The sequence below is a fragment of the Cryptomeria japonica genome, chromosome 7 (genome assembly GCF_030272615.1).
Source record: "Cryptomeria japonica chromosome 7, Sugi_1.0, whole genome shotgun sequence".
In the NCBI taxonomy this organism is placed as follows: Eukaryota; Viridiplantae; Streptophyta; class Pinopsida; order Cupressales; family Cupressaceae; genus Cryptomeria; species Cryptomeria japonica.
The window spans coordinates 518,054,663-518,079,183 of NC_081411.1; the positions used below are offsets into that span (position 1 = coordinate 518,054,663).

At 37.0% G+C, this 24,521-nt stretch overlaps 1 protein-coding gene across 1 annotated transcript in view; it reads left to right on the top strand.

Annotated features, from left to right (window-relative positions):
- The window catches only part of LOC131061662 (uncharacterized), a 265,563-nt gene that overhangs the window by 63,410 nt on the left and 177,632 nt on the right, over window positions 1-24,521 (top strand). Inside the window, exons 5-8 of the mRNA XM_057995474.2 lie at window positions 13,749-13,838; window positions 14,072-14,120; window positions 14,224-14,381; window positions 14,580-14,672. Coding sequence (XP_057851457.2) covers window positions 13,749-13,838; window positions 14,072-14,120; window positions 14,224-14,381; window positions 14,580-14,672 — 390 coding nt within the window. The remainder of the gene's footprint in view (window positions 1-13,748; window positions 13,839-14,071; window positions 14,121-14,223; window positions 14,382-14,579; window positions 14,673-24,521) is intronic.

A 24,521-nucleotide genomic window follows, 5' to 3' on the forward strand; every position in this document is an offset into this window, starting at 1 on the left:
ATCCAAAGCAAATCGCTCTGGTCCCTTGGAGAGGGACAGGAGCGATCTAGTCTCCATGCTCAAAATGATGATCATTTCACGTTCAAAACTCTTGTTTATCATCTTTTTACCATACCATGGACCCTCCAAAACATTGCAATGTCTTGTCCTTACGTAAATTTTGCATGGATTAATCTAATATATCAATATCGCTCTAGTCCCTTCCTGAGGGACAGGAGCGAAGTTCATCATAACATGCTTGTTCTTGTTTGTACCAACTTGCAATCATCTTCATTGCGTGGAATGATGTCCTTTCGACCCTCTTGGTAGCTTGAAACTTGCTTGTCTTTTGAAATCGATGCTTTAATAGAAATATCGCTCTGGTCCCTTGGAGAGGGACAGGAGCGATCTAGGTCTTTATAGTGCAAATCCTTCCATGTGATGACCTTTGCAACGTTGCGCTTGATGGAAATGCCTTGAAATGTCCTCGCCACCCTTCGTCCTGGCTTGGATCGGCCTTGAACCTTGGAGGGACGACCTTGAACTCTGGAGGGACGCATCATCACCATTGTATCGCCCTGGTCCCTTGGAGAGGGACAGGAGCGATCCTTCCTTTGTGACCTTCATCTTACTTTGCCAGGTTCCAAGTTTATATTCAACGGAGTCGTCCTTCTTCACTCTATCCGCCCATGCCCTGACATTGTTTGTAATTTTGTAACAAAGGCAATTATATCAAAAATCGCCCTGGTCCCTTCCTGAGGGACAGGAGCGAACTAGGCATTTAGCACTGGCATGGACGTCCAAAAAATCTTCAAATTATATTCAATGTGCTCATCTCATGTTCTCCTTTGTTTTTGAACGTAAACTTGCCTCGACCCTTGTCTGGATTTTGCAAAATGAAGGAAATCGCTCTGGTCCCTGGGAGAGGGACGAGAGCTACAAGGTACCTCGCCCTGGTCCCTTGGAGAGGGACAGGAGCGATTTAGTCAATATAGGTCATTTTCCTTCGTTTTTTGCATCTCAAATTATATTCATTTGGCAAAGTATCTTCCTTCGGACGTCCTCAAATCATTAAGTTTTCAAAATCTTGCAAGGATAAGGCGAAATTTGAATCGTAGCTCCGGTCCTTCACTGAGGGACAGGAGCGATTTTCCTCCTGGAGGCCTTTCTGCGCTCATGAAAATCTTCAATTTATATTCAAATGAAAGATCTTGTCGTTCTTTATCACTTCAAACGTAAAATTTGTCCGGACTCTGCAAGAATGATGAGATATCTGAAAATGAGCTCCCGTCCTTCACTGAGGGACAGGAGCGATTTTGCTCCTACAGGCCAAAATAACAAGATTTTTCACATTTTAACACTTCACGAGGGAAAAACAAATCAATTCCGATGCCCAGGATCAAACTTCAAAAAAGTCAAAATTTGGTCAAAATATTCAGTCAGACAAAAATTCATATTGACGGTCAACACTTAGACAAGTTTAAGCTCTGCATGAACATTCCAATTGAAAATTAGACCATTTTGGCGAAATCATTGCATTCAAAATTTGCATTCTAGAAAAGAAAGCTCAAAAGTTCTCAAAAATGACTGGATTTTGGCTTGAAAAGGCAAGATTTAAAACCCTAAGGCTTAGCCCTAAATCCAGACAACTAACTGACTAACAAAACCCTAAAAACGAAAGCGAAAACAAGCGAAAAACAAGCAAAAAGAGGGGGTCCCCATTTGCGATGGGGCGATGTGTGAAATGGTCACAACAGGGCCGAAATTCAAAGTTGTGCAAATTTGCAAAAAGTGTTAAATGGTCCGAAAATGCCTCCAGTTCGCCAAAAGTTCAAAAACTCCGAAATTTACCTTGAGTTTGCGTAAAGGTGGCTAAGGTCCGAAGTTTTTAAATGAATTTGCAAACATGTTTAATGCTTCGAAAATCTTCAAAATCCCAAAAGTGTGGAAAGGTCCAAATTTATCTGTAAAATCGCGAAATTGCCCAGAGGGCCAAATTTCGGACCCTAAGGGCAAAATAAAAACTTGTTGAAATTGGCAAAAAACAGGAAACATCCGAAGTTCGCAATTTCCTTGTGAGTGCCGAAAATCACTAAAAAGGGAATATTGCGGGAGAGTTAAGTTAAAGAGTTTAAAATTTGCAAAATCGCCAAAACCTCTCCAAGGTCCGAAATTTGCCGTAGTGCCCAGAATCGCGACGCACAGGCCCAAATATAGGGAATTCGAAATTGATAAACCCCCCCCCTCCATTCTCCGAAATTCACCAGAAAAGCATGAGTGTCGGGATTTTTTAAATTTGCAGGAGCTCTTCAGACCTCCAGAATCGCGCTATAAGAAGTTTTCAAAACGCCATAAACCCATTCAAAACACCCAAGACTCCAAAGGTATCACGCAGAAGTAAATCGCCCAGACACTATCAAGACCAAGGATCAGATTTCACATTCGAAGAGAAAGGAGAAGCATTTTCAAGATACATCTCATAAAGAGCTTCTCAAGCCAGACGTTGTAATTAAATTTAATGTTTGTTAAATTAAATTATTTAATTTTTCAAATTGATTTAATGAAATGAAATTGGTTGATTGATCGTAGGACATCATTGGAGAACCGAGAGAAAAACCTGAAATGCAAATCGAAGAAGGATCGCAATCAAGGCCAGGCGCTGAAGACTGGAAAAGAAAAGATGCGAGAGCGCGAGAACAACCGAGCATTGGGAACCGTGCCGCTGAACAAAGATGAAGTCCACCGGCGAGATTGAAGGCAAAAGGCAAAAGAACACTCAGTCTATGCATTCTCAAGAAAGTGCACAGTTGGATTTAAGTCCAGAAATTCAGTTTTAAAACTGAAACTGCTTTATTGTAAACTGCCTATGGGTCCCGCACAAGATATTTTTGTGGATAACTATTCCCAACCACCAAGAAGACTGGATAGACCTGAATTAAAGCCAAATAGTGGCAGGTAGTTGAGATAGTTACTAGTTGGATAACTGAGAATTAATTCGGCATGGGTTAAAGCTGCCAGCTTCTGGAAGGCAGATCAGGACCCTTGGATGTAGTCCATCCTAGCCTTCGATTCAAAATTGTAATATCTATAAAAGGTAGAGGCCTTTCTTTTGTAAAGGGTTAGATAGTAAGATAGTTAGATAGTTAGATTTAAGAGTTAGAATAGGTTAGATCTTGGCAGTAGCATAGAGATGCTGCAGAAATTGTTGTAATAGGCAGCTAAAATCAATATATAGACATTGAATTGGTGTTCATTGTCTTGTTTTCATCCTGTTTGCATGGTTTCTCTCAGCATTTTAGATAGATACTTCTATTTTGGGTGTGCAGGTATTTGATAGATTCAGGCTCATACCACTGAGGATATACTGATTGTGTATCCTTTTGTGTGGTAACCTGAGCCTTCGATTGTGCTTAGTTCAATTGCAGGTGTCCGTCTGAGCTGCGCCAGAATTGGGTGCTTAGCCGTGCGTCTCCAGTTTGAAAATCTTCCAAGTCCCTTTGAAGATTGCACCGTTCCTGCAAGGTTGTGAGCTATTCTGGCCAAGCAGGAATTGGTTATGCTGAATCCGTCTACCCGCATACCCGTGTTGTTAGTTTTAGATCTCCTAACCCTTTCCTTTTGCTCTTTATTGCGTAATTCGAGAATCACAGCAGACCAGTTTGTTGCAAATCGTAAGTCCCCTTGTGTTTCCAGCAAAAACACATCAAACCACTGAGTAGTCCCGCAGTCAAGACCTGACAAAAGAAACCTTGAGGTCGTCCCCTTTGATCAAATATAAAAAAACAGCATTAGGGACTTCTTTATCTCAAGAGAGGATAGGATACTCAGCTGGTTATTCTATTTTGCGTTGGCCGTATGGAGTTTGCAGCAATGCGATTTTAGACACGTCAACATGGTGCTGACGGAGGATTTAAGATTTTTCACCAACCATGATTTCTCCTAAGAAACCATAGTGACTTAGATCAATTAATTGTGTAAAAGATATAATAATAAATAAGATTTCAGTATTAGGACACAATAGATATTCCCTTCCAAGTCGAGGACAAATCATGACCAAATGATTAAGTTAGAGAGAACCAACATCAGATTCTAAAGAACTTCATAAATAGTTATCTAGGAAATAAATTGGAATTGTGCCATTGTATGCCAAAAACGTAACTCTCTTTACAAACGAAGCTCCCACAAAGGAAACTAAAACTACACAACAACTAACACTAAAGACTCAAACCAAACTAAACTAAAACAAATGGAAAGGAAATCCACCCTAAAACTAAAAAACAAACTAAGCTATGTACAAAACACCTAGAACGGACAAGACTCAAAGGACTTGAATATATACAAGATGCTACACGATTTCTCAAAATGTTCAACAATAACATGGTGCAAGTCATGGTTCAAATTCTTGTAAATTTGTCTCTTTAAATTTAGAGATGACCTTTCACAATGCAACTTTCATATTCAACAAAAACTTCATGCAATATTAACAATTCTGGAAATTCATTGGGTCCATGATTAATCCAGACACACGTTGTTTTTCCTAAATTTCCATAGAGAATCTTCAAAACTAAGAGTAGGGAAAGAAACAACTTGGCGTGCTTTGTCCTTGAGTGGAGATTCTTGTGTACCGTCCACAACTTGAATAGGTTGAAGTTGATGATGTATCATTCTTCGCACATTCAAAACATGCAAATCAAAATTACATTCATTAGTGAGCATATCATGGTGAAAATTATATTCAAATTGAGACTTGGAAACATGGAACATTTCACCTATTTGTTCTTCTTGAAACATATTTGGCAATAGACTTAGGGCCAATTCGAATTGTTCTTCATACTTTGCCTCCATTGTGACAACTTGCTCACCATTTTGCATAAACCATGCATCTTTGTTCAGCTTTGTAAGCATATCCTCGAAAACTAGGGCCTCTTTGATTAGTTGATCTTTAAATATCTTCTCTAGTTGTTCCTCAAATACAATCTCCATGGTTGAAGACTGATTATCCTCTAGAATTTCATCTTGAACAATTAATAAATCTTGGTTTGAATCTTCCTTTTGTTGCAAAATTGAATGCTCATCAAGGATTGTTTCCTCTTGAAATGCACTGGAGTCACTTCCTTCTTTTATTGGTAAGACATCAAATAATGACGAATCTTGACAGTCCTTTGCATCACTTATTCCTTTTGCCAAGTCCTCCATTTCTGATTCTTGATCATTTTCTGTCACAACAACAACTTGTAACTCATCATGCTCTAATGCTTCCAAACACTGCTCATTACTTTGGATTATTTTGCTTGCTTGAATATCTTCAATTATCTCCTTGACTTCCACTTTGACGCATTCATCAATAAGTTCAATCATACTATTCTCTTGTAACTTATTTCCTTCATTGTCAAATGATGTGGCAATATGCTCTTCTGTTCTTCTCTTATACTCCTCAACTGCAAGGTATGTTGTCTAGATTTTGTGTGCAATGCATTCCTCTAATAGCTTTGGTAATCCCAAATGACACTTGACTTGGTTGATGGATTCTTCACACAATGAACATGTAAACTTTGAATGGGCTGTGTTATGAATCTTGCACCAACAAGGTAGCAATATAATTTCTAGGCATAATCCATTATCAAGACTTAACTGATTCTCAATACTTATTCAAAATCTTGTGAATGCTTCATTTCTCAATTCTAGAACATTGAAATCATTGGCTTCTTCAGGTATCACTGGCTTAGGGATATCCCAAAAGATCTTTCCTTGTAGTGCCAACTCAATTATTGACAAGAAGGTCAAGAAATGCATCTCATCATGTTCAATCGTATCGTGGATTCTACACTTCCATGGCAATGCAAATTCGGACATCCATTGAGAAATTTTTTTGTTTTTCTAAGTTTTTTGAATTTTTTTTTTTTCAAAATTTTCACTTTTTTTTAGATTTTTTTCAACATAAAAAGAGATCTAGCATATCTCAAATTTAACACTTGAAAGCTCATAGTGATTCTAGCCTATTGTAGATTTGAACATGAACATGCCTCCTTTCTTTTGCAAATTTGGTTGATGTGCATAGAGAGGGGTGGTGTTTGAAAACAAAAACTTGTAATAGCTTCTCCACTTGATGATACTGCTTTCTTGTTATGCCTTGACTTGGCAAAAACTCTAATTCCATGATCCAGCATTCATGCCCCCCTTCTAGCGTCAATTTTGTTTTGGCGAGTATCACAAAACACACATCAATACTATGTAGCTTTTAGATTATATGAGATTGAGATGGCATTTTCTAAGATTCCATATGAGGAATTAGTAGAAAGAATGTGAGAATATTTGAATAATGGATTCTTGGGGAAAGATTTTTCCCAAATGATAGTAGCAAAATGTTCATATTTCTTTAAAGGTAGAAAGATAAAAATAGTTGGATGTAAGTTGTGCAAGCTGGGGAATATATTTTGTATTCCACCATGCATCAACATGGTTGTGATGAAATGAGCCAATGTAATATTCCCACTTTTTTTGGGGGATGTTTAAGCACAACAACATTACAATGCATCCGTTAAAGTTAGGAAATATAATTCCAATGCCACTGAAAGGTAACCCTTCCACTTTTTGATCACCAAGAGCCCAATGTGGGAAGGTGAGAGCATACGGTGACAAGGGGTTCGTTAGCTTTCTAATCCGCTGGAAATTATAATGCAATTACAAAACTAGGCGGCAAGCCAACCCCTTCCACTTTTCAGCGGGATGAAGAACACAAACCTGGCGGTAAACCAGCCAAGGCAACAAAGCATAATAGAACCAAATCACTCTACCGCTTATGCAGCGGGAGGACTTTTAAATGAAACTATCACTCAATCGCATATCTCAGCGGGAGGACAATATCACTCAACCACTTGCTCAGTGGGAGGACAAAACTGAATTACAAACATACAGGCGGCTAAGCCATCCTCTTCCACTTGTTCAGCGGGAAATACAACATAGAATGAATTGGTCAGTACTACTGAAGCAATTCTTACAATGATAGAAATGTGAAAGGAGATGGTGTGAAGTACATATCTTATGAGTTCACTAACACATTCTAACCAATAATACTACTTGCTGTTCTGAAATCAAATAATACAAGGAAAATGCAGAACCAGCCATCCCGAAACCCACTAAATTGCTTGTAACTCACTCCAAACCCCATAGAATCATGCCAAATCAGAAGCAAATGAAGCATATGACATAAGCAAACAAAACAATACCTCGAAACAGCAACTGAAGAGCACCAACAACAATGCACGCATCCCGATGCAGTTTTGGAAATGGCGTTTTTGCTGAATAGTTTGATTTGCAACTAAAAATTGGAGAGTTCTCCAAATGCCACGCCAATATAGGAGACTTATCGTCTCTCCGGTACGCTTTCAACGATCCCTTACCTAGAATGATGCATTCAACACACAGGCAGCTACGAGCAAAATACACTTTCAGCCGGCACACACTAGCAACACCAGAAAACCAGCAGCACATAAATCTTCACCAACACACCCAAAAATCACGAAAAAGATCACAACTACGCACCACAGCTAGGAGTGATGTCTCACACTCGAAACCGGAAGGAAGGATCTAGGAGGTATTCACCCTCGAAGAATGTCTGGAGTCATTCCGACAGCATAACGATATATTTTCTCTGGATACCAAAATGAGAGCCCAAGTCAGTTATTTATAACTTTTTGCCAACCAAATTCAAATTCAAATGCACTCCAAATACGTCCAAACCAAATGCCATTCCATTTCATCCACATTTAGCATTGCATTTCATTTCATTTCCTTGCACAAGTTCGCCCAATTCACATTCACCCAAAATCGCCCTTTTTAATAAATATAAGTGTCATAAAATAAAGTGTAAAGTGGGCGCCCAGCTATGACTTCCAAATAAAAAATATTACTAAGGCAATATACTTAGGAAATCGCCCCATTTGCCTTGAGTTATAATTTACTTATTAACACCATGACGACCCCCTTGAAGTTATATGCAAATTTCGCCCAAATAGACTTAGGATAAAATTAATATTTTCTCCCTTCCTAAGTCGTCCATCCATAAAATAATCAAATATTAATACCTCATGCCTAAGGTATTAACATATTAAAATACCTTCTCCTCAAATATTGATTATTGCCAAATTGAGCCGGAGACTGAAGTGCTGGAAATCATTAAAACTGAACTGAGTTGGGGCTCTGAATTGAACTGCCAAAAATAGTCATCTGAGCTGAGCTGCAGAATCCTTGCCAAGAATAGCACCAAAAAATGTTGGAAGACCAACTGCTCAAATTGACCTGTTGGAAATAGCCATCTGAACAGGCCAGCTGAAATCCTACTAAAAATAGTACTTACTAAAAATAGCATACTGCTAAAAATAGTAAGTGTTTCCAAAGTGATTTTAACCACATTCTGAGCAGCTGTCGCACTTACTAAAAATAGTAAGTCAGGAAAAAGTCACCCGATGCAGATGCATTTCGAACCATCTTGAAGCTCTCTGAAAACCCAGAAGGAATCCAGAATCCAAATTGTCAAACTCCCACATATACCCCCTGAAAACACCAAAGAATCCTCCTAGAAAATAGGAAACCCTAATTCTCCTTTCCAAATAGCCTACGAATCTCCGGAATAGGCCAATGGACCACTAAATGCACATCACTGAGAAGGGGACATTACAGCCAAGGGGATGGTTATGAGGGGCTGTATGGAAAATGCAAGTCAAATAAAATGTGATCAACAAATGGGAATTATGTGAAACAAGAAAATATTGGATGTGCACTATCATGAACCTATGGGCAAGGATGTAGGTCACCACACTAGGGAAACTGTTGTCATTTTATGACACCCTTGGTCCATCAGTGAGAACCGATCAGAGATACGATCCATGGACTAGTGCTGCCCCAATTGATCAAGGAGAAAAGCAATGGAATTATGAAGTGTGAAGTGTTGTCTTGTTTGGAGGAAGTTCTTTACTCCTCAACCGTGGAACTCCGGACCCCCGAAGTTCCCAGGTTGCTAAGTCTCCTTTCTCTTCCCCGGCACTCCGGAACCCCGAGGTTTCGAAGTTCCGTTGCTAAGTCTCCTTTCTCTTCCCTGGCACTCCAGAACCCCAAGGTTCCGAAGTTCCTTTGCTAAGTTTCCTTTCTCTTCCCTGGCACTTCGGAACCCCGAGGTTCCGAAGTTCCTTTGCTAAGTCTCCATTCTCTTCCTCGGAACTCCGGAACCCCGAGGTTTCGAAGTTCCTTTGCTAAGTCTCCTTTCTCTTCTCGGGAACTCCAGAACCCCGAGGTTCCAAAGTTCCAAGCCTAAGTCTTCCCAACTTCCTTCCGACTTGCCACACTTCTAGATGGTGTGATCAACACTCAAGGCTTTTAATGCTCCAACAACTCTTGCAACCAGTTTTCTATATAATGCTGTTATGCCTCATTGTAAAGGGTTCTCTCCTTGCTGGTTTGAGCTATTCTATGCTCTTTCACTTCTCTCAAAGACTTGTATTTATCTTGCATTTCTGCAACTGTAAGTTTGGCCATTGGCCTTTGAATGAATTGAAATTATCATTCTTGCCTTCCTTCAACTTATGCATGCTGTGTATGTTTCCTTACCTTCATCATAGGTGTATGTTTTGTGGCTCTTCTCTCATATATGCTGTGTTAATTTATTTCTGAGTGTGACTTGTGGGAAATCTTGTCCCCTTTGACATTTAGCAAATTCTAACCTCCATACATGCATTGGGGTCATTCATGCAACTGAAGTTTGTGCATCTCCTGGGTATTTTGATTGATTCTTTGTGTCATCTCTAGGTGGGGAGAGAAACATTTCTTATCTTGGTGCATCACCTTCTTTCATTTTAAGCATTTCTCTCTTCCCTTTTCCTCTACAAGCTGTTAGGATAGGTTTAGAAGTAAGATTTGAAGTGTTGAGTTGGTTCAACACCTACACTTGGATTGAGAAGGAAGTCGGCTTTCTCTGGAGATTCAACCCCCTTGCGCAAGGTCCCACACTTCGGGGTTGTTTCCATGTTTCACGAGGTTGTTGAGTTGATAGCTCAGCAAGGGTGCAAGCTTTTGTGATAACATAAACCATAATGAGGAAAGCAAGAAAATATGCTAGAACATAAAAATAGGAAATTCCGTTAAGAATTTAAAGACCTTCTATCTCACCAAATTATAGTAGATGCCTCCTATAGGTTGTAAAAATAGGAAAAATAATCGAGTAAGAACTTTAAAATAAGTATGGCCCAACATGTGGGTTGTGTTGATTTGAATTGGCCTTTTGGTTTTATCCATTGACCAATATTTTTAGTTATAAAGTCGTGGTATTTTAAACAAATCTAATTAACCCTAAAAGTGCACGTTTTGAAGAATTTGGAGCTTGGTTAAAAGTGGTGAAGTTGTTAAATATGGCATGTGCTAGGAAGGTCCCTATGGCCTCAAAGGCCTTTCTTTGGGAACATGCCATGGACATTGCCCCTCCACCTTGCTAGGGGCTGCTAGCCATAGACCCTTGTTTTGGAAAGAAAAAAATTGTTTTGGGCTGCATTGGATGGAGAAGCAGCATTCTTTCTTCTCTAAGGCTTAAATTGTAATGTGTACACTATACTTGATTGAGAATATGATACTTATTGAGAATTTAAGAGTAATCATCAACATTGAATCTTTATCGAGGTCTTATGTTTAAACTTTGTTTCTCTTTCTATGCGCTATATTTGGCGTGAACTAACAATATGTAATGTCCCCATTTTTGCGCCTCCCTAAGCATTAGTCGTTCCTAGGGCCTATGATTTTGGTCCTTGTAGTGTAATGGAGTGTTTAGGAGACCCTTTGTGGGTGTTTTGGGGCTTTCCAATGACCCTTGGGTTATTTATTTTAGTACACTCCATCTCAGAGATTTAGTTTTTTGGTGCTTTGCCTTCCAAAGGCCTTTCGGGCAACATTTGAACATACTATTTTTAGTAAGTATCTTGAGCATTTGGTCCCATTCTTACTTTTTATAGTAAGTCATTTGGACGATTGGGAGGTACCTTGACTATTAATAGGTAGTTGGCAGAATAAATTAAATGTCCCAATATTGACATTTATTGGAGTTAAAGATTAATATCAAATTTTTAAAGTTATTAATTAAATTAATGACTTTATATTATAAGGGGATATAAGTGGCCTTTATTGCATAAATTATATTAATGATATAAAGTCAATTATTAAGCCTAATTGGGACGCCAACTTTATTAGATGCCATTAAATGAAATTAAATGTATTTAATTACCTAGGAGTTGTGGGCTTTGAAGAAGCATATAAAAGGTTAATTGAAGTCTTTTTTATTCATTCGTTCACTTATTCATTTTGGAGAAAATCAATGGATACTGAAGTGGAAGGGTTTTCCTGAAGCTTCAAGCTTTTTGGGAACAAAGCCTCTCAGAAGGGACAATACCTGCAGGTGTGAGATAATCTCATCCAAAGATTATACTTGTGCATTGGATTTTGATTTATAGAGTTGCAAAAGGGCATTTATAGGATCAATTCAAGGGCAGATTGAAGATCAATCATTGGCAGATTTCAGACAGTTTAAAGGTTCACAATTCCAGCCGTCCCATCTTCCAAATCAAGCCGTACTTTCTCAAGGGCTTGTTGTACATGCTCCAAGGCTGTGTTGGTTTTTGAAGCAAGTTTTCAGATCTGCTATGGACTCCAATAATCGGCAAATATCATCATTCAAGGAGGTGTTGGAATTTATGCATCTGATTTGTATTTTCAACATCAATAATATTATCTGTAGCTGATAAGGGTATAACTGTTAAATAGTGTAATACAATTTGGAGTTAAGGGTTTGAAGAAATTGTTAAATTGTCTGGAATTTTTATTTAATTTCATAGCATTATTTCCAAGCATTTATATTTCGCTATTTATACATCAAAACTTAAAAATCAGAAAACTCAGAAAAAGCAGAAAAAAGAAAAAGAAGACAAAAAATATTCCAAAAACCGAATTCAAAAGTATAGAATAGGGTGGGATATTTCACAATAGCATTTCGTTTTTTTGTATTTTGATGAGTGTTTTAATGTTTTTTTAAAACTTCGCAAGGTTTTTCTGGTTTAGACCCAAGTAATTGAATTCCATTTACTCTTTTAGTTTTCATGTGAATTTTTGCATTTGTGAAGGATATTTACAAGCCAACCTCTTAAGGGTTGAATTCTTGATGATAAAACTCATCCTTTACAAGATCATGGACAAGTACCTAATGGTTTCTAGTACAAGCATTGGCATCTTATGACAAAATTTCATCATTCAAGGAAGAGTTGCCAATTCAGGAAGAGATAAATGTATGGTTCACCATTCGATATGTACAACCAAAGGCAATGAAGTTGGTGGAACCTAACAAATTACTGAGTTATCTAAGTTCTATGAAAGAAAAATTCCTTGATGTCTAAGGACTCGTGTTAGAAGTTATGCCACTCTCCAAAAGTTCAGTGGTACTAGGGATTCCACAAATCCTAAGGTTGTCTGCCTTAACTTGTCATGTTCTCTCTTCTTTGAATCAGCTTGAACCACTGTCAGCAACTAGGGGTGGGTTTTTTTCCCTTAACAACTTGAACCTAAGATTTTTACTCCTCTTCCTATTTTCAAATAGACTCTTGTTGTGTTGTAGTTTCAGTTTTAAAATGCTCAGGTTGAAGTAAGGTTTTGGACTGCGTTTTTGATTTCAGTAATAATCTCTTGGAGCTCCTGAAAGCCATTGGCATTGGAAAGGGTTGTTTTTACTTGTTTTAGTTCTAGAAGATAAGTTGTTAGGCCAACAATGAAGATCTATTCCTCCTTAAGCTGTTGTTAGAACACAGACAAAAAGCTTCCAAAAATATGAGAAAACTTTCATGATACCTGAAGTTCACTACAAAGACTATCACAATATTTTAGTTGTTTTAATTTTGTAGGATTGGAAGTGTTAATCTTCTGGGTCTTTGGGGACTATATGCCAGTATTTTCTGAAAAGTATCAGTTTATTTTTTTAGAATTTTTTTCCCACTCTTATGATAAATCATTAAATTGCTGAAAAGATTTCTAGCAATGATCCATTTTTTAAGCAAATTTCCTAGAATCTGGTACAGGTAATGATCCTTGCAAAATCAGACACTTTAGGGAAGTAAATTCCAGGAACAAGTTATGTCAACCTGGGTTGGCTATGATTCTGAAATAACATTGACCAGGTCACTCCTGTTGATTTCGTTAATTGACCAACATTTTCCTTGCTTGAAAGCACACAATTTTAGTAAAAATATCAAGGAAAAAAATCCCTGCAAAATCTGCTTTTCAAAACTCACAATTCATGCAAATTCTTATTGTCCTTGTGCCAAGGGGTTTGAGAACACCTTTTTTCTACTATTAAATACAAATAACTAGGACTTTTCCCCATAACCTCAAAATAGGACCAAAGACTCCAAGGAACAATCACAAGTCTTCTTGCCACAGATGAAATGAATTTTTAAATAATTTGCCAAAAATTAATAATAAGGAGCAGCAAGCTGACCTTTCTTCCACAAGACCCTTTAAAGAAGATGCCACTTATGTCTTGTGGGCCCCAAGAGAAACTGTTTTTCTAAAGTAAGCTAAAAGAGTAACATGTAGGTGTGAGCCCCAAGAGAAAAGGATTCAACATCCTTTTGAATCCTTGTATTGTTTCATCTTATTTTCTAATTTCTCCTTCCATTCATCATTGTGCTTTAAAGGTTGACAAGGACATGGTTTCTTAGTTGATCTTAAATGTGTAATTTTTTCAGAAGTTTGCAACAAAGAGAAGGGAGTCTTGCAGAGACAAGTGGGTTTGAAAAAGGAGCAAACTAAAGATCATATTCATACAACTGTCGTTGGTAAGCTTGACTTCCATTTAAATTAACATGAATACCTTGCATGTACTTCCTCATTAGGCAGTCTATGAGACTTAGCTTTTAGAATCAGAGTCAATTTTTTTGATGTGTAAAATACAGTTACCAAATTTGAGAAAAGACATTGTTTGTTGTTTCTTTATAATTTGGATTTATCTTTAAGTTGAACATTTTTATGGAGTATTATTTGAGAGCAATTTGCTTCTTACTTTCAACAGGATTAGACATTGAGCCTCATCTTGTTCAAGATGCTTTCCTCAAAGCAAAGTAAGTAGTTTAGATAGCCTCTATATTGGCCTTCATGCAAGTTCCTTCTATAGAATGTCCTTTCCTTGATATCCATTTTCATAAAACATTTGCAATCTTACAGCAGTGAAACTCAATGGATGCCTTCCTCTGCTATAGAGGTTGCAAAGGCCCCAGAACATACTGAAGGCCCTGTTCTACCCGATCTCTATGAAAGTTTTCAAGAAAAGAAGCCTGGAGAATTTAAGGACCAAAGTTCTAAATCAAATCATCCCCCAAAGAGTAGGAAATTCTCCAGATCATGCTTTGTATTGACTCGTATTATGCTAAGATATAGGTCATAAATTATGAAATCTTGAGATTAAACATTATTATTTGCTATTATTTCACATCCCATGGAAGCTTAAAGGTAGTTTTTTGACTCTTGTTCAAATTCTGTGAACTTCCATGTTTAATATTTTGATTTCTCTAATCCTGCAGAATTTTCTCTTCTAGACATCATCGATGATGATAGGAAAAGTGGTTGTCAGGAAAGGTCTCCGATGGAAGTATATGCAGCTTTTTCTCTTGAAGGTATGAACATTCTTTCATTAATGGTTGGATATAGTAACAAATCATAATAGATTGCCAAAGATGGGGCTCCAAGTTGATTATACAAAGAGTAAAATGGTTTTGTTAGCTTCATAGATTATACATTTGTGTTTGGCAAGAACTCATCAACTCAAAATGTTGACTCATACTCAGGACCCAACAAATTAAAATATATATAAATTTGTAAAATAATTTTAAATAACATGCAAAATATTGTTAAAATTTATAAGAAATGAATTTAGAGAACACTTACTTGGGAAACTTGTTGAGAAAACATTCAAATCCAATGCAAGGAAAACAAAATTGGATTCTTTTTTTTTTAAACTTTTTTTTTTTTGCCGCTAGATAATTGTTGGGTGGTACTCCAGAAACTCACCTACCAGACTTGGCTTGGAAGTACTCACCAAATTTTAAAACTATGAAACTTAGCTGTAAGAAAGCTGTTGTGATTTTTGAGAATCATTTGTTTTTTGGCAGGTAGCTGGAAAATACCAAGAAGCAAAAGTCATACATGGAATTTTAAAGAAAATGAAACAATTATATATAAGGAAATTTCAATGCACTAGAATTCACTTTGAAATAATTTTTTTTTGGACATTAGCTTTAGAGATTATACAAAATGAAAAATTCCCCTTACAGATTTATACAAAAAGATTTATGTTGGGAAATTTTTGCTAACTATCTAACTATATCACCCAGGTCGGGTGGGTGGGGATGAAAAAGGCAACCTTGTGCTTGCCTACTCAGTCAATTTGGGGGTCCATACTTCTAATTTCTCTGAGGTGACGACTACTTTCCATGTCATATATTTTGCCAAGGAGAAAGGTTGTAATAATCTCATTATTGAAGGAGACTTGAAGAATGTCATCATGATGCTTCATTTTGACCCCTCCCCTGGATGGTTCATGAAGGATTAAATCATTGATTCTCGCTGCATTATCTCAACTCTCAGACAGGGTAGGCTGTCTCGCACCCTTCGGGAAGGGAACAAATCAGTTGCCAGGTTGGCTAACCTAGGTCCCTTCATTGGATATTTGCAAATGTGGACTTATTTGGACAATCTCCCTTAGGGTGTTCGTGCTGCGATCAGAGAGGATCTAAGATAAAATGTGGATTAAAAATTTTTGAGTTTCCATTTTTATTATGGTTCTTTCCATAGGCCATTGTCATCATTTCTCGGAGTGGGATAAGGCTCTTCATATTAGGCAAAGGACTGCTTTTATTTCTATTAAAGTTTGTCCTCTTTTTTTTGTCTCGAATTTTCCTAAGATAGCTAAAAAAAACCTTGGTTCTACTGTGCTTTGGCCTACCATGGGAGGTTCTACATAAAGAATGAAAGCATATAATCTCATGTCCGATACCAACACCGACACATGTAAAACTAATCTAATCCATTACATAACCACATGATTACGTAATTCTCCATGAGGAGTATCCAATATACATATAGTTATACATTAATACATAACTTGGATTCAAACATCCATATGAATACATTACATCAAGTGAGAAGGTACATGAAAGAGTAAGATGGAAGAGTAGGACGAACTCGATGCCATCCCTGAAGCCATGATCTCCAATCCCGAATGGTTGTTGGCAATGCCACCTGACCATGTGGAACTCGTAGGTCCACCCACTGTGCTCATGGATATAGACACACGACCCAAACACTTAAGCAAGCATACATGAGGATATAGGCTTCACACATACCACATGTAAAATGTACACATCAACATGATCAAGAGTAACAATCCCAACTTGGAGAAATACCATACATTTGAATTGCAATCCAAGGAGCAAGAGAATAATACTAGCACTAATATAAGTATGTGACACAAAGCATTAAAGTAAGAGTACCATTCCACATCCAAGTACAAGGTAATATATAACATCATGGGCCAACTGACATGGTAATCACATAATCATCAAAGAATCAACACCAGCAAGGAAGGAACAACATCTTCTAGGTGCTACTCAAATCTATAGGGCTAGATGTTAGAGAGCAAGAGCGGGGAGTGTCATCTCATAGCTTGAAGGGATGGCTCACACAGAACCAAGAGGTCCTCCCATGCAAACATGGAGACTCGATCATGCTAGTTCAATGCCCCATGGATGGTTGGGCCTTTCCAACTCATCCTTAGCCTATATGAGCACTCAAGACATGAGAGGGGCATCCACATTATCTTGGTTCATTTTAATTAGGTATCATTAGTTTTCACTTATTAAAAAAACGTCCCAATGGGTTATCTTGGCGGCCCATTTGTGTGCCAACTTCCATTGGACACTGTTGATGTGTTTTTTATGCTCATGCAAACATAGAATAAAATACCCAAAAGTATCTTATCCTCTTTTGAAAAAAATCTCTCAAATGCGGAAGATTAGCTTAAGGATCGCTTGAGAAGACTCCAAGGTTCATGAATGTAGGGTCACTGTGAGTGCATAAGCTCTGTTGATTGATGTGATTATTGGTATCACAAGGGGACTTACGTTGAATTGTCGAATGCTTGAATCTCTAGAACTTGATCATCTGATGTTGCAATATAGTGATGCTTTTTGATCCTAAACTAACTTGAATTGGAAAAAAGGGCAAAAGGAAAGGGTTGAGAGAGTCTATTCTAAAGCCTAGAATGTAAGAAGATGGATGAATGATTAGGTGGAATCCTACCAAGTGAGGTCTCACCATCAAACTGGACAATTTGACACAAGCTCGGTGCAATCTTCTAAGGATGTTTCAAAGATGTTCAAATCATTACCATCAAACATTGCTCAACATTCAAGTTAACGCATAAACAATGGACGCATAACAATTTGAATTTAAGCTCATATCACTCCAGTTGACCACACAAGGCACACTTACAATCAGCAAGAGGCTAGTGGTATGGACTAAACGGATTCCACACAAATACACTCAACAAATCCTTCCATTCCATCTAATCAACATGAAAACAAAATGAGAAGTAGAACAATGAGGCTTGTTGAAATAACAAATTTCACCACAACTTCAATGAAAAGAGTATCTCATTTACAAGTCATAACAACAATTCTTCCTTCTCCTAATTTGCTCTAACTTCTATCCTATTTTCTATTCTATTCTTATTCACTAATTCCCCTACTAACTATTCGCTATTAACCTTTTCAAAATGAGGAGCTTGAGCTTTATATTGAGAGCTCATTGCAATGAATGGCTTAGATCAATTTGAGATCAATGGTCGAGATTTTACAATGAAAACCCTAATTAGGGTTTGTTACCACAAACTCAATTTGGCCAATGAAATGATTACAACACTTTGGCATGACCAATAGATAACAAGGGTAGGTGCCTCGAAGTTTGTGCCATCACTGGTGAGTCAGGTATATTGAATCAAGACGTGCTGATGTGGAACTTCTTTGATTGGTGGAGGTAGTGACTAGGATGATGACTAGGATTCCACCTTTATCTTGCACTTGTAGGCTTGATAAATCATTCATGAAGGAATATTTCTTGATACTCAACATTATCCAGCTTCAGCGATAATGAGGATGATCTTCTAACTTTGATTAACTCTTTTGAAAGTATGTTCTTGAATGCTTCAATCATGGAGGTGCAAGGTATAGATATTGTCTTCCTCTTAGTTTTGAAGTATTGGTGTTGTCTTGGAACAAATTCTTGATGTTGTCACTGCTTCTCTTCTTCGGAATTCCTTCTCTTGTGACTTCCTTCATGTCATTGATGTTGTAGATCATGTCTTTGTGTAAGTGAATTCTTCTAGTGTGATCTCCTTATTTCTTTCTTCATCTCCTGTAAAACAAACCAGCAAGTATCAAATATACTTGATATATAGGTTTAATAAGAGCATATAAAGAGGATCTGCCTTCATGAATGGACACTTGAAGTTGTTTTTCACTCTTAGAGAGGAGATCTTGAAATTTACTTCACCCTTGATGTTCATTAAGTTGCCCTTGTCTTTTGAACTTGTTCTCCATTTTCTTGAACTTCGCTCATACCCATGGATTCTTGAACTTCGTTGATGTATCTCATTTCTTGAAGTCGCCTGTGTGCATTGAATTTTGAAGTTGGCTCTTCATGCTTTAATCTTGAAGTTGCTCATATACCTTGACTTTTGAAGTCGCTCACCTTACTGAGATTATGATGTTGCTAATGTAGATCAAATCATGATATTCGCTCATGTGGGTGAGTTCATGAAGTTCGCTCTTATACACCTGTTACTGAAATTTTCATTATATTTACAATTCAATCAAAAATTTTAGTACCTAGGCAAAGATTACAATCACATAATTGAAATCTTTCAATTGTTATTTAATTCATTATATTTTATACAGTTGAAATGATTACGAGAAGTAATCTTAAGAACAAAAGAAAGGATTACGAGAAGTAATCTACAAATAAATTGTCTCTCACACAAGACTGTGAGAGTAATCCTTACTTTCCTATGCAAAGGAGAAAATTGAATTAATAAAGCAAATGCATAGATAAAATAAGAAAGGAACCAGCCATTGCCTGGGGGTATATGGCTGGTGTAAATCTGCTCTCGAAGTCGTAGGTCTGCATTTTTGAAATCCGTTCTCCTCCAGTTTCCTCCTTGTCCTGAAAAAGTTAAATGGTGAAGTGGGTTAGATCAAAAGATCTAAGCAATGACTAGATGTCTACTTATCTTACCTATACATTTGCATCATTAATCAAGATCCCCTCGTCACAGAAAAATAAACATCTTGGAAGACAAATAAGAAAAGTTCATCTTCATTCCTTGAAGAATTAGTGTTTTTCTAACTGTTTGTTTAATGTGCAGAGACAGGTAAAGAATTGCAAATTTCAGAGGGTTTATTATGAGTGGGGTTAAATGAGGCTCCCACAAGGGTTGAGCCCAGCTCATAAAAAACTATGTGATTGTTCAGAGGGTACTTGCAGGTGTACACATGAAGCATAAGATGGTGTAAAGGCAGCCATGAAGATGCAGATTACTGCAGTGGAAAAAGGGAAATATAAAACAAAAGCCCAAGTTTTTGGAGTCTGAATGGATATGTCATGCAAATATCAATATTGTAAATTGATAAAAAACCAGTTATTCTGGAAGTTTCAGTGCTTTCAAAATAACAAAAGCAAAATAGCAGAATGATCAGTACAAAGATGCATGGAGAGTAACTTTGACAAGTATATAGTGTACATGGACCTGTAAAAAGCTTTAAAAGCAGCCATGAAGATGCAGTCAAGAAAAGAACAGTGAAAGAAGACAGCAGCAAGGATGATGTGACTGAAGATAAGATCTTACAAAGATTGACAAAATCTTAGTAAAAATCTCATAGAAACAGTTCATCCTCTAGTGATCACTCTTATGCATGTATGACAGGGCTCTTAAAGGAGAAAGCATGGGTATTACAAGGTATCAAAACATTTATGAATAAATCTTAAACTTTGCAAAGCTGAGAAAAACTGTGACGGGTTTAATAGTTAAAGATGTTGAGATCTAAAGTAAGTTTGTGACAGTCGACAGAGATTCACTAATACATGAACAATCATAAAGAAAATAGTCTATGACAGAGATGTTCATGATAATATGATAAACCCATCACAGAGATACAAGAGAAAAAAAAAAAAAGGAAAATTGCAGAGAGGGCTTCGTGAAGAAATTTGCAGAACCACCTGTGCGTAAAAACTCACTAGCAGAGTGTCATTCAAAGAGAAAAAAAAAACAGAGATTCCTTCTTTAAAGTGCAAGCAAAGAACCCAGGAGAAGTTTCAGAATTTTCATTTTTCTTTACAACATTCTTTTCAAAAAAGCACAGAAAGTTCTCTGCGTAAAAAACCTCTTCAACAGATTTTCCATCTAAAGGAAATTTACAGTTTCAGAAAGGTGCAGAGATAACAAGGGAAATATAAAACAAAAGCCCCAATTTCCTTTTTAGAAAACGCGAAAACCCCACTATCAAAGCTCGCACCAAACACAAATGTCGGGTTCCAACAAAATATAAAGGAATTTCAAAAGTTTTCAGAAATTTCAGAATTTACTATACAGAGATGCAAGAGTTTCTTCCTAACATTTGCCAAAGTCCCTAAAAATCAGAGATTTCGCAGAGATATTTTGAAGAGCAAAAAGGGAAAAGCAGAAAAGTCTTCGGGATAGATGCGTTTTTGATGAAATACCTCTCATTTTCATTAAACATGGAGTGATGCCGCGGTTTCAAAGATAACCCTTATGATTTCCAACGCATGAGCAGACCTGTTAAGTCCCAGAAAACGGATGCATAGGAGTCAACGTGCAAAACCAGTTCCCATCTCCATGTTCGAACCCTAGCAAACTCGGCCCATTTACCTCTTCAGCGGTGAAAACTCACAATGCAAAATGAATTAACTTTAGGTTTCCATCGCCTTATTCTCCTTTGTTTTGTTTTTTGCTCGATTTTGATGGGATTGTATTTCATTTTATGAGATGCAAAGTAATAGATGCAAGATACATGGTGGTCGAGGTTCTCATAAACTCCCACTTAGACTTACATGTTAGAAAATGAATTTTGCCTAGCCGTGGGGAGGCTCTAAAACCCTTAAGTCTTTTTAGACTTAGAAAATTTAAAGGATGTAAATTAAGTTGAATATTTATTCATTATATTAATGTTGGAAAAAATTAAAAAAAAAAAAATTTCCTAGCAACATTAACATAATTAATAAATATTCAACTTAATGGTTATGCACATGTAAAAAATTTCCTAGCAATATCCTAATGAAGGAAATTAAAATTTCTTGCATCTTTTAACTCAAATACCTTTCTTCCATATACACAAGACAATGTAAAATGAATATTTAATTGGATGGATTATAAATCCAATTAATATTTATTATAATTGTGTTTTAAAAATTATTTCCAATATGCACATGGAAGGAAAATATTGAACCTTAGATAGGTGAAGTTATCACATGAATTTGGGGGTCGAATTTAGGCTTGGGATGCAGTTATTCATGAGTTTGGGCCAGTCTATTTGCAGTTAGAGCCTGACTTTGAGTATTTCATGGGTCAACCTTCAGTTGACCAAGTGTTTACACCTGATTTCACGCAAATATGCAGAGATTGAAGCCTTTTTTTGGGGGTTCCTTTCCCTACTCGGATTTCAAGATATTTTTGATTTGGAGATCACTCATTGAGATTTTCAGTGGAGCACTAGTGATCTCTGCCTTGCCTTTGGAAGGCTTTTTGCATAAAGGAAGAAAGGTTTTCAGTTTCAGGGGGTTCTGGATTTTTTTTCTCAAGCCTAGTTGAGTTATTGTATCTTGTAACCCATTTTTACAGTTTTGACAGAAGATTTCAATAAAAATATCAGTTCATGCCTTATTATTTTCTGAGTTATTTTTCATTGTGTGATTGAGAGCAACTTTCATTTTTTGTGTTATTTATTGAAAAACCTTTCTTGAATTTTTTCTGTCTCATGCATGAATCACAGGTCATACATTGTAGTTTATCAAAAATTGTTTGTGAAAGTCATTTCCTTTCAAGTTTTTTGAGCAATAACCCTTTGTATGAAACCCTTTTTGTGATAAGAATTCAGAGATGTCATATGTGTAGAACAGGTGCTTTTAAAAAAAAAAGTTTTTCTGTTATCTTTCAGATCATTTGGTGTATCACCTTATTTAGGTTGTTAGCAGTTCATTCATCCTTATTTTCTTATTCCCTCTCCCTTTTCCTCAAAAGTTTTCTTAAGGTCTTGTTAGAGTAGATGATCCATCAGTATCAGGAACCGGCCTAATCCAGAGGTCCAATCATAATAATAGTTTACCCACAGACTCGTGATTGTTCCCATGTTAACCAAAAGTGCTAGGTTTTAATAGCTTAGTTTTTGGGTGCACTTTTGAGCCTTAACAATACCATTTTGTGAATTTCATTCATCCTTAAAAAAATATAAAACTCGCTCATATACCTTGAGTTATGAAGTTCGCTCCAAATCTTGAACTCATGGAGTTCGCTTGTCTTGTTGAGTATGTGAAATTTGTTTCAAATTGAATCAATTCAAGGTTAAGTGCTATCAAGTACTCTTCGCTCCTTTACTTCCAATTTTGTTCATGAAGGCTTGAAGGTGAAGTTTGCTCATGTGTGTTCATTCATGAAGTTCGCTCCAAATGTTCAACTCATGAAGTTCACTCCAAATGTTTAGTTCATGAAGTTCGCTCCAAATTCCCAGTTCATGAAGTTCACCTTTGTATGAAATTCGCTGCATTTCCTTGACTCATGAAGTTCGCTCCAAATTTCTCAAACATGAATTTCACTCCAATTTGTCAACTCATGGAGTTCACCTTTGTAGGTCAATTTGTGATGTTGAAAGTCGTTCATGCAAGTTTAAATATGAAAGTCGCCTTAAGGGGTGTGCACATGAAGTTTGCTTCTCCCACCTTGCTTATTCGCTTGTCTTTCTCAACTCATGAAGTTTGCTTGAATGAAACTCGCTCCATTTCCTTGACTCATGAAGTTCGCTTCAAATTTCTCAAACATGAAGTTTGCTCCAATTCGTCAACTCATGAAGTTTGCTCCAATTTGCTCGCTCATGAAGTCGCTCCATTTCTTCAAGTCATGAAGTCGCTCCATTTCTTCGAGTCATGAAGTCACTCCAAATCTCCAAGTCATGAAGTTGCTCCATTTCAGAGGCAAAAGAAATGATTTTCAAGAGGAGATTGCTCAAATTTACCATCTCCAGCAGCTTTTTATCAAAATCTCCATTAATTCGATCCCCGAAAATGGATATCTCCAGCCTGCTCTCATCAACACTTTCCTTGATTCAATCTTTTGTACAGCCCTTATGCCAATTGTCCATGTCTATGAGCAAAGGAAGGTTGTGTTTGCATCAAGGCAAAGAAAACTTTCAAGAATCTTAATCGGCATTTACACCTTCAATTGCGTTCATCAAACATATCAGGTTATTGAATTTTGTTTGCACAAGACAAAAAGTGTCCAACATATCACCTATATCCTCTAGCATCAATTCTCTGATTGAGAATCGATGATTTTATCATCATATGTATTCTTTACCAAGACTGATCGGTATTTTGTGTTCCTCTGTACAAGGTCAAAGCATTCTTATCCTTACATAAACAAAATCTTTACTCCCAGATAGGTGATCAGAGCTTCATTTGTATTTGAGGATTTGATCAATCAAATTTTGCTTGCCTTCACCTTTCGAATCCTCCTTGATTTGGGGCGCTGCCTTCTATCTCCTGCAATTTCAACACTTGAGTTACAGTATCAACATTAAAAGAAAAAATGAAGGGTAATTAGATTCTGGAAATCAGAGAATTAATATAAAATCTGATAACTATTCTTATTTCCAGCCTTGACTCATACGATAGCCCTTTATTAAACTCAGATTTTACTTGGTAGTGACCATGTTAGCAGAATTTCATCAACACCAGAAACAGAATTTGATAATTAAACACCAGAAACAAATCATCCTCAGGCCATTATAATGTTTAAGATTCAACATATGTTTGATCCCAAACCTGCATTGAAGAGGTCAACTTAATCAAGCTGAGATTTAATGAAAATATCTTAGAAATCACAGCAAATGATGCTTTGATGTCTGAGATTGCTCAGAAATCCATTTAAATTCACCTTAATACTTGATCAAATCTTTCTCTGCTTTCTGTTTTCTCTTCTTATGATCTGATAGGCAGATATTTGTCCTTGTTTAGGCCTGCAATACTGGCTTCGATGCTTGGCAAGACCCCCCTTTTATGTCTAATTTTGCCTTATGTGGAATTAAATATCCAGTGTTTTATTTAGGTGACACATCTTTGCTCAAAGGCCAGCTCCTTATCTTTTTAGAGCCACACCTTGCCTTATGGTTCAACGTGGACTA